This window comes from Vigna angularis, chromosome 1 (assembly GCF_016808095.1).
Source record: "Vigna angularis cultivar LongXiaoDou No.4 chromosome 1, ASM1680809v1, whole genome shotgun sequence".
Lineage (NCBI taxonomy): Eukaryota > Viridiplantae > Streptophyta > Magnoliopsida > Fabales > Fabaceae > Vigna > Vigna angularis.
Window position 1 is genome coordinate 40823716 of NC_068970.1, and position 11098 is coordinate 40834813.

At 32.1% G+C, this 11098-nt stretch overlaps 1 protein-coding gene across 2 annotated transcripts; it reads right to left on the reverse strand.

Moving 5' to 3' along the window:
* Positions 1 to 4428: 4428 nt before the first annotated feature.
* On the reverse strand, positions 4429 to 9324 carry LOC108334332 (uncharacterized). 2 transcript variants are annotated; one of them, XM_017570124.2, is made up of 5 exons: positions 9073 to 9324; positions 8611 to 8767; positions 8161 to 8211; positions 7898 to 7990; positions 4429 to 4874 (listed from the first exon to the last, which is right to left on the reverse strand). In XM_017570124.2, exons 1-5 carry the CDS (start codon positions 9195 to 9197, stop codon positions 4869 to 4871), a joined length of 432 nt encoding a protein of 143 aa, XP_017425613.1. In that variant the 5' UTR covers positions 9198 to 9324; the 3' UTR covers positions 4429 to 4868. The 2 variants fall into 2 exon arrangements, with proteins under 2 accessions (XP_017425613.1, XP_017425605.1); XM_017570116.2 differs by lacking the exon at positions 4429 to 4874 and adding an exon at positions 5763 to 6731.
* Between the last annotated feature and the right edge of the window lie 1774 nt (positions 9325 to 11098).

Below are 11098 nucleotides of genomic sequence, written 5' to 3' on the forward strand. Positions count from 1 at the left end.
ATATCTTCCCAAAACTCCAACAACATATGCAATGTCAGGTCTAGTGCAAACCTGAGCATACATAAGGCTTACAATAGCTGAAGCATATGGAATATTCTTCATGTCTTCCCGCTCAAAATCATTTTTCGGACATTGATTCAAATTGAGTTTATCACCCTTCACGATTGGAGCTATACTTGGTGAAAAATTCTTCATGTTAAACCTCTCTAAAACGTTGTTGATATAGGTCTCTTGAGACAAACCCAAAATGCCTCGAGATCTTTCCCTATGGATCTTAATGCCAATGGCATAAGATGCCTCTCCCATATCCTTCATGTCAAAGTTCTTTGAGAGAAATTGTTTCACTTCATATAGCAAACCCTTATCGTTGGTTGCAAGCAAAATATCATCCACATATAATACAAGGAAACAAATCTTACTCCCATTGACCTTTTGGTATATACATTGATCCATGACGTTTTCTTCAAAACCGAATGAAGTGATAACATCATGAAATTTTAGATACCATTGGCAGGAGGCTTGTTTTAATCCATAGATGGATTTATTAAGCTTGCAAACTAAGTGCTCATTGTCTTTAGAAGAGAATCCTTCAGGTTGTTTCATGTAAACCTCTTCTTCCATATGACCATTAAGGAATGTTGGTTTCACATCCATTTGATGTAACTCAAAATCAAAATGAGCTACTAATGCCATAATTACTCGAAAGGAATCTTTCTTAGATACAGGAGAAAAGGTATCTATGTAGTCAATTCCTTCTCTTTGAGTGAACTCTTTGGCAACAAGTTTTGCCTTATGTCTCTCAATGTTGCCTTTTGAGTCTTTCTTGGTTTTAAAGACCCATCTACATCCAATGGATTTTACACCATTAGGCAACTGAACGAGATCCCAGACTTTGTTGGATGACATAGAATCCATCTCGTCTTTCACGGCATTATACCATAGGTCTGATTCTTTAGAACTCATGGCTTGTGAAAACGTTTCAGGATCATTTGCAGCTCCAATATTGTAGTCAACTTCATGCAAATACACTACATAATCACTAGGAATTGCTGGCCTTTTAACTCTAGTAGATCTTCTTAATGTTGCCTCATCATTTTCTTGAGGAAATTGTTGCTCAAGCAACTGTTCAGTAGGTTTTTCAACATCATCTTGTTGTTCCTCATTAGCAACTTGATCTGTAAGGTCATTTTCAACAGGTTGTGAAGCTTCAATTATTGTTTGTCTAACACCCATTTGTGTTTGAGGGGTGTGAATGACAACCAATCTATCACTTGAGCTAGAGGGTTGAGCTTCATAGTGATCCCTTTCATTCCCAATGTTTGGAAACCGATCACTCCCACTAACGAAGTCATTCTCAAGAAATTTTGCATTTCTTGACTCCACAATCCTAGTGTTATGCGATAGACAATAGAATCTATATCCCTTAGACTTTTCAGCATATCCAATGAAATATCCACTAATAGTCCTTGGGTCTAGTTTCTTCTCTTGTGGATTATAAATTCTCACTTCAGACGGACATCCCCAAACACGTATATGTCGCAAACTTGGTTTCCAACCTTTGAATAACTCAAACGGTGTCTTTAAGACGGCCTTGGTTGGGACTCGGTTTAATATATACACAGCCATCTTCAGTGCTTCAGTCCACAAGAATTGAGGAAGTTTTGAATTACTCCTCATACTTCTCACCATGTCCATTAAAGTTTTGTTCCTTCTTTCTGCCACATCATTCTGATCTGGAGAACCAGGCATAATGTATTGGGCAACAATTCCATGTTCTTGAAGAAACTTTGCAAACAGACTAGGTGCTTGTCCATTCTCTGTGTATCTACCATAATACTCTCCACCTCTATCTGATCTCACAATCTTGATTTGCTTTCCGCATTGTAGCTCAACTTCATCCTTAAAAATTTAAAGGCATTCAAAGCTTCATCCTTAGAACGAAGTAAGTAGAGATACATATAACGTGAGTAGTCATCTATAAAGGTGATGAAGTATTTCGGACTACTTGCGTCCATATCCGGACAACAAATATCTGTATGAATAATTTCTAGTAAACTTGAACTCCTCTTAGCACCTCTTTTGGACTTGTTAGTTTGCTTACCCTTTATGCAATCCACGCAAGTCTCAAAATCAGTAAAATCCAAAGTATTAAGTACTCCTTCATTTACTAATCGCTTAATTCTTTCAATGGAGATATGTCCCAATCTACGATGCCATAAAATAGAAGAATCCTCATTCATAACACATCTTTTTAACCCGACAGTAACGTGCATAGAATCATAAGCGATATTGTTTTGCAAAATAATGGAATAAAGACCATCACACAATTCATCAAAACCAACAACTTTAGATTTATTCATTAGGGTAAAACCAAAATCTGAAAAATTAAAAGAAAAACCCAAAGGATGTCTTGAAACAGAAATCAAATTCTTAGAAAAACAAGGAACATAAAATGTCTTTTCCAAATGCAAAACAAAACCACTACTTAAAACTAATTTGCACGTTCCAATGGCCTCCACATGTGAGCTCATCTTACTCCCTAAGTAGATGTATTGCTCACTTCCCACTAGCCTCCTTAGGTTTTGCATACCCTACAAGGTATTAGAAACATGGATTGTAGAACCAGAATCAATCCACCATGTGTTATGATTAAAACTAGTCAAATTAGATTCATAAAAGACAAAAGCAAATGGAGATTTATCATATGTCGTAAACTGTTCATCAATAGCCCTTAGTAAATCTTTGACATTCTCATACTGGTCAACTGAACCCCGGATCCCAGCGGAAATGTTGGTTTTTATGAACGTTACGGAGAGACGATTTGACCTCTCCCATTTTTCATGAAGATCAATGGCATCTAAAGTGCTAGTCTCAGTAATACCCGGTGGTTCTAGTTTTCTAATAGCATAGTCAATGTCCATCTAACCTAAATGAAGAACTCTTTCTTTCCAAACCTTATAATTATCTCCTTTCAACTCAGGAATACCACTTGATATTAGAAAAATTCACAGATTGAAAAACTGCAAATTCAAAGTTACATGCTTATTATATAATTTGAGACTAAAATAAATGTCCTGTTTTACCAATGCAAACATGTCTTTACCAATGAGTTTATTAACATAAAACTTGCGTGTGGGCTAAAGTCTTATTCAATTAGACTCATTATCTTAATGATAAAACTATCAAATTATGTTCTTCTCTTAATTCCTGTGAGTAAATTAAGAAATATAATTTAATATTTTATCCTAATTAATCATATAAATATGAAAAAATTCCTATGGATAGATTTTATCATATATAATTATTTATAACTAATGTTTCATGTAGCAAAATTTTATATATAATTTTAATTGATTAAAGATATTGTGACTACTCTTTAATTTATTAAAACTATATTACAACTAAAACATTAATAATATATAAATATTTAAATAAAATTCTTAATATGCAAATATAGTAATAATAATACATATTTTATTTGCACGTATAACAACAAATATATACATACAAATAATACCCATAAAATATACATAATTATTAATCCAAAAATATTTAAATATATATATATATATATATATATATATATATATATATATATAAAACATGATATGTTTGCGTATTATAATAAAACGTATTTTATATTATATGTTAAATAAAAATAATAATAATATTATTATTATTTAAACATAAAAGCACCAGCAATTAATGTTTGTGTGCTTGGAAAAGCAACAGAAGCTGCCAACGCGCACAAACCAAGAAATAGGGTTCAATGGCAGAAACCCTTTTTATATCTTTATTAATTTATTAATGCAAGTTTAAAGAACCCAATTCTCTTCCAGGACAATTCCAGAAAAACTCCTTCTTTATTCCCTTCATCAAGCAACAGCACAAAGCAAAAATGACAGTAAGCCGAAAGGATTTCGAACAGGACAAAACGCTGCAGAAACTCTGATGAAGAAGCACAAGCAGAAAAAAGTCACTCACCAACAGGTTAATGAAAGGGTTCATCGTCAATCCGAGAATCCTAATGACGACGATCTCGCTAATATTATTCGCTTTGAAAAGGTAAATGTTCTGTTTAAGATTACTAATCAGGTTTTTACGTTAATTTGGTAATTTTATTTGGATTAAATGAATCAAAATAATAAAGCTTATAAATCAAAAATACAAATCAACGAAAGCATGCAAGGCATGGCAGAGGAATGAATAGTAGAGTTTGAAATTAACCTAAACATAATACACATTCAGATCAAAATTAACTATAGCAAAATGAAAAATAATGTGCCTACCTCTTGTTATTGTAACTTTTGTAATTCAAACAGAAACAGTTTTATTTTTTTAAACCTTAACTTACTTAAATTTAATAGAGTGTTTTCTGAATAAAAGAATAGGCTTAGTGATCAAAACTGAGAATAACTCATTCCTTTTTATAAAGTCTGATCATAGGTTCAAAATAAATGGACTTTACGTTTAAAAATTAGTAACTGCTGCTGCTGCATAATCTCATAATAACTTGATGGACCACTTTATTTTCTTAAAAATAAGAACTGAAAAAGCTATAATATTTATTTTATACTTAAAAATAATGCTAACATCTTCTTTCAGTCATCTCCGGTCATGTGTTCTGATTCACTCAATCTCTGGTCCGGCTTTTAACCTCTGGTTCGGAATCATCCTCGGACACCAAGGAACTCCTCTCTCCTCTCTCGAATCCTAGAGCCTTACCCCCCCCAAAGTCTCAGCTTCCATTAGCATCCGTGCACAAAACGGTGCACTTCACTTACTCTACAGATGCCAAACCGCTGCGTTTCAAAATAGGGCAGCAAACCCTCTTTGATTAACCAACAAAAGAGCCCCTTTGACCAGGGTTAATTCTGCAATTAGAAAGAAATTACCAAGAGTTAAACAGTAAAAAGACAAAATGAAAGCCTACAACAGCATAAAGGGTTAATTTATTTCTTTAAAAACCAATTTTATTTAACTAAAAAAAAATTAACTTCATTTCTATTAAATACCTATTTTTACCCTATTTACACTACTTTATCTTATTTATAGAGAATTAGAAACTAAAGCAGCCTAAAAAAAGAGTTTTATTACAAAAAAATATAAAAAAATTGGGAAGTTATCAACCAATAAATGAAATCGTGCTAGAAAACAATTGCGAAAAGAAAACCGATTTTGTGAGACCACTAAATTAAATCCTTAATTTTTAGTAACTAAATATCTTTCAGACATCATGGTTCAACCTGTTTTAAAACCCAATTAGATCATTCTATGGGCAAACATCCACTTGGTTAAGTTTATTCGAGAGAAAAGCTGTGACAATGGAATTAATTGCGAAGAGGAAATCTCTATTTTCATTTTAAAGTAAAATAAGGCCGAGGGAGTGATACTAAAACCTGCCTAATTTTCTTTTTAGAAAATGTAAACTCATACCTCAATTTTACGTGCACAATACCTACAATTTTTACTTTCCACTTTAAACATTTAAAAAGAGTGTTAACATATAGATATTTTTGAAAAATAATGAACTAAGTAATATAAAACTTATTTTCATGTACATTATTTTCTAGAGAAACCATTTCAGAAAGGCTTTCTCCAACTGATTGTGGTGTAACAAGAATCATGTCAGGATTATTTATAGGATACAAGTAATATGGGTTAGAAGGATTTTGTGATAAATCCATTTTAACTAATTTCATGAAACAAAAAATACGGGATAACGGAGATGAAAACAGAATAAACAGAGAAGAAAGGATCAAGAAATAAAGCGGGATTTATCCGCTCTGATACCATAACAACTTTCATGATATTGATGAAGGAGACGAAGAGGAAGAAGAGGGAAAGAAAAGCCAAAGAAAAGTCAAAATGCCTAACACCCACAAACAGTAGTAGATTTTAACAGTCTATTGTATTCAATTTTTTTATGGTTTAATCATTCACTAAGTCCCTATTTTCGCATGGAATCTCAGTTTTGTCCCTTTCTTTCTGAAAATCTCAATTGGGTCCCAATTTTATGAAAATTGCAACAAATCGATCCTTTCCGTTAAATAGTGTCAAACGACGTTAAAAAAATTGATGAGTGAATTCTGAGATGACGAACGAGCGCTCGTCCAGCAGCGAACGAGCGCTCGTCCAGCAGCGAACGAGCGCTCGACCACCGAACGAACGGTCGTCCAGTGTGGAACGAACGGTTGTCCACCAGAGAACGGACACTCGTCGACCTCTTACTGCTGGACAACCGTTCGTTCCACACTGGACGACCGTTCGTTCGGTGGTCGAGCGCTCGTTCGCTGCTGGACGAGCGTTCGTTCGCTGCTGGACGAGCGCTCGTTCGCTGCTGGACGAGCGCTCGTTCGCTGCTGGACGAGCGCTCGTTCGTCATCTCAGAATTCACTCATCAATTTTTTTAACGCCGTCCAGCCAAATTAACGGAAAGGATCGATTTGTTGCAATTTTCATAAAATTGGGACCCAATTGAGATTTTCAGAAAGAAAGGGACGAAATTGAGATTCCATGCGAAAATAGGGACTTAGTGAATGATTAAACCTTTTTTTATCTCTGTTCTTGACATGAGAACAGAAAAATGTTAAGTTCTTGAAATGCAAAGTTATTTTTTGAGAGAAGAATTTGAGAGCAGAAACTGAAGTGAAAGAAAGGCCTCAATTTGTTGCGAGGGGTCTTAGAAGGCCAACTGCCGTTAAGAGTCCAAGTATTCCACCCACAATTACCTGCACAACCATCTCACAAAACAAAACACTAATTTACAATCATGTCTTCATCTTATCTCAAATTGCTTTTTTATTCTCTGTTTTTCTAAAATTTGAAAGAGTACATGCATAAACAAATACAAAATAATATTGGGCTCTTAGCATCCAAAAACTTTGCTTTTACTTTCCTGCACTTCTACAGTTTCTAAAATTTTCATCTTTTCTCTCTTCTTCCATGGATGTGATGACAATAATGAGAGTCACAGTAAGAATGGTGTGATGCAATAGTAAAGGAAACAATAACAAAGGTTTCGGTTTAATTGACTAAACAAAACATATGATAAAAGAATTTACCATTCTCAATAAGTATCTTTTGCAGCTTGTATGTATGAAAGAAACACAGACTTTCTCTCCAGTTAGTTTCTTTCAGCTAGAAATCATAAATATTTTTAATTTTCTTAAATTAAAGATATTCTTTTAAAACTTAAAATCAGTACTTTTAAGCTTATGATTTGAAGAATGTTTCATTTACTCTCTCTCTCTCTCTCTGTTAAATATCATTTTAGATTTTGGTTATTTGATTACTATTATTATTAGTTTACATGACAACCTATTCTGATGTTATTTTTTTAATTAACTAGTTTATTGTTTCCTTTCAATGTACTTGCATTGATAACGTTTAAGTAAACGTTTCTTTTTCAGAGAAATTAAAAAGAATATTTTTAAATTTAAAAGGGCCATAGATAAACTTAATCCAAATTTGAAAAGAAAAAACAATGTAGCGCGACAGGCAAGAATCTTTTTAAAGAAAATAAATATAAAAAATGAAATTAGAATTTTCCTTAAACTATAGTTAGTTTATCCAAAGGTTAAAACAAATTGAAAATTTTGTATAAAATAGATTTTATAAAAAAAAAATATTTTCATTTTTTTATTTTTCCTTTCTTGATTAAAATACTAAAATTCAATCAAAAAATATTTCCACATAAACCTTAAAAATATGAATTGTTCATATAAAAGAGGTGACAGCACTCCAAGTCTCTTGTATCAACAAAACATACCTCAAAAGTTGTAGATATCTCAGTCTATCACAATAAACACTTTCAAACAAGAATCTTGAAGCAGTGGCCTTTTATGGTGCACTGAATTTATATAACTATAGAAACAATGCAATGAAAAATGGTAACCTGAGGGGGTGTGTGCCCAAGAAGTTCATGAAGTGGTCTCCTTTCAGCTAGAGGATGCTCAGCAGGAAGTTCATACACAATTTGGTTTAAAACCTGAAAAAAACCATTGATTCTAATTCAATAAAATTCACTGAAACCAACTATACTAAAGGAGCAAAGCTTCTATGCACAGCAAGCAAAGACAACAAACAGAAAAAGACTTCCATAAATAACAGAATATTGCATAGAATTAAAAAATGGCATAGCTGCAAAAGGCATCAAACCTCTGCTTGGCGTCCTGCTTGCAATCTCACACCAGTAGCATCATACATCACCTGCCACCAATCTCTTTTCAGAAATTTATTTTACAAAACCATTGTTTAACACAGATGCATGTTTATTGTTTCAGCAAATTATATTGACATGTTTGGTCAGATTTCTTCCCATGTCTTTCTTTTATCTATTCATATCATACATCAATCCCTTTGTTATTTGAAAAATATATACGAACCCCTCTTATAAATAGCATTAAACCCTTAATTGTTTGAAACATTACAGTATAACTTTCGTAATTCTTTTTGGGACATCAAATGCTTTCTTGACAAAAACTTAATTTCTGTTCCTACAGGTGCAGATATGGAGCAAGAATCTCAGGTCATAGTAATTACTAAACAAAATATTAAGCAAAGAGATATTCAGTGTTGATTTATGTGAAGAATTAAATGAAGTCATACAGTACAAGCGAAAACGAAGGAAATAGCAAAAAGTGATCCTTCAAAGCCTTCTTGCAACCCAATGGCAGATGCAAGAGCAGTGACAGTAGCTGAATGAGATGATGGCATTCCACCAGACCCAACTAATTGCTTAAGATCCCATCTTCTTTCCTTAAACCTGCATACCTAAGAAACATTAAGACTTTTAAACCATCTTATCATCTGTTACTTTATCTTGAAAAGTACTCCATTATTCTCTATACTTCAAAATGAAAATTAACCCTTTCTTTTTGAACCACACAACATACCCTTACACTTCAGTTATGAATTTTCATATATGCATATGTGTGGTTGATTTAGCTTCTTAAAAAAAATTACATGTCCATGAATATCAAAGGATGTGTTAGAACCATAAGAGCCACGTGAAATTGCATTTGCGTGTTAAGGAAACACAAAAAGAAGAAAAGAAAAGGGAATACGAACCAGGTGGTGAAGAACTTGATGGATTGGGCAAGGGCAAAAGCAACGAAAGCAGAAATGAGAGGGTAATTGGAAGAGATTGATGCGGTTGAAGAATGCATGGCTGCAACTTCATCCACTGAAAGCATGTAAAATTGGAATTTGTGAAGTCAAGGGATCAAAGAGTCATTTGAGAAGAAAGGTGAATGGCATGGTGTCTTCTCAATGGTTGGTTGGGTTGCTTCTTTTTTCTTCCAAACGCTAACTAACGGTCATACTTGGCTCTAACACCTGAATATACTTCTCTTGTTTAGAATCTTCGGTTAGAATTATGACGACTTTATTTTAAGTACAGAAAAATAAGATTTTTCAAATTAAGATAAAACTGTTTAGTATTTAGCTATTTTATGTTACAAAATATCCTTTACAAACTATGTGTATAGGCTAATTTTACTTCAAAAGCACAATATTAACTTGCAAGTTCATATTGCATCATCAAAACTTTAAATTAATAAAAAAATGTTTAATACATTGTCCATAAACATAAAAAACTAACTTAATACATTATTAACACTCTTGTAGTTTTAGTAAACTTTGATACAAATTATTCACCTCATGCATATTAAACCTCTGTGCCAAAAACCTAAGAATATTTGAGCCACTCAAATATAAATGATATACAAGATTTAAAATATGGAGATAGTAAAAATGGTTCTTATCGAATTTGGTCGAATAGTTTTTAAGGTGAATTAATGAGATTGTTCATGTGTAAACAAGCTCTGAATAGAGGAGAAATCCACCTACAAAGACTCTGACATTTAAGTCTATAAGAGATTTTTGAACGAGTAGTTATGATTATAAGTAATAATGATATTCTTGTAATTCTTATGACAGAATGTATTTATAGTCTTTTTTTAGGCCTACCAATAACACGTTATTGGTCCTATTATTATTAATCGATTTTATCTAAATCATAATTAATATATATATCTCATAAACATTATCTTTTCCTAATTTTAAGGAGGTTAATATCATATAGATTTCGCACACGAATCTTATGCTTATTGAGTTGTTTTAGGTCTGTCAGCAACATTAATAATATTATAAATATGACTCAAATAAGTGCATAAACCTCAAGCTGAAAAGTTAATAACTTTTATAAATGGACCAAATTATTAAATGAACGAGTTTATGTGTTGTTTTTAGCTCATTGTTGGGTTGTACTTAGTCACTTATATCGTCACACTTTTGGATGCTTAACTTATATTTGGATTTTTTTCTAAGTGGTCACGTTTTCGGATTTAGTCACATTTTTTGGATGCTTAATTTATACTCAAATTTTCGTAAGTTGATACGGTTTTGAACACTCATACATACTCAAATCTACCTCGAGTAGTTACATTAACGAATATTTAGACTCAAATTTATCAAGTCTATAACTGAATGTATTAAATTTTCCAAATAAATCCATGATCAAACACTCGATAAGATACTTTTTTTACAAGTCTATCTTCGTACGCTTACTCGAATTTTTCACGTTCATAATTAAATACTTATAAGATACTTGAGTTTTCAAATCCATAATTAAACACCTGTAAGTACTCAAAATTTTCCAAATCCATAATCAATTCAAATAAGTTTATGATGAAACATTTCTATAATACTCGGAATTTTTCAAGTAAATCCATAGTTAAATACTTATAAAATCTACAAAAGTTATTTACATTACATAAAATAAATAATAAATAATAATATGTATTTAAATTATTATTATTATTAAATAGTTGTAATAGCTTTAAAAACAGATCTTAAATCCAATTCTTATTCAATCATGATATTTTGATTTATATTTTATTTTCTTAGATAATAATAATATATTGTAAATATGAACTGAATTGGTTCATAAACAATACATGAGGGTCTCATTTATATAAAATTTTATAATGACAAAGGCTTCGCTTATATTAAAACTAATTTCCGCTGCCTCCTTATATATTATTTCTGTTTTTTTATAACAATTTGAACCATCTGGTACATGGTAACTAATTAA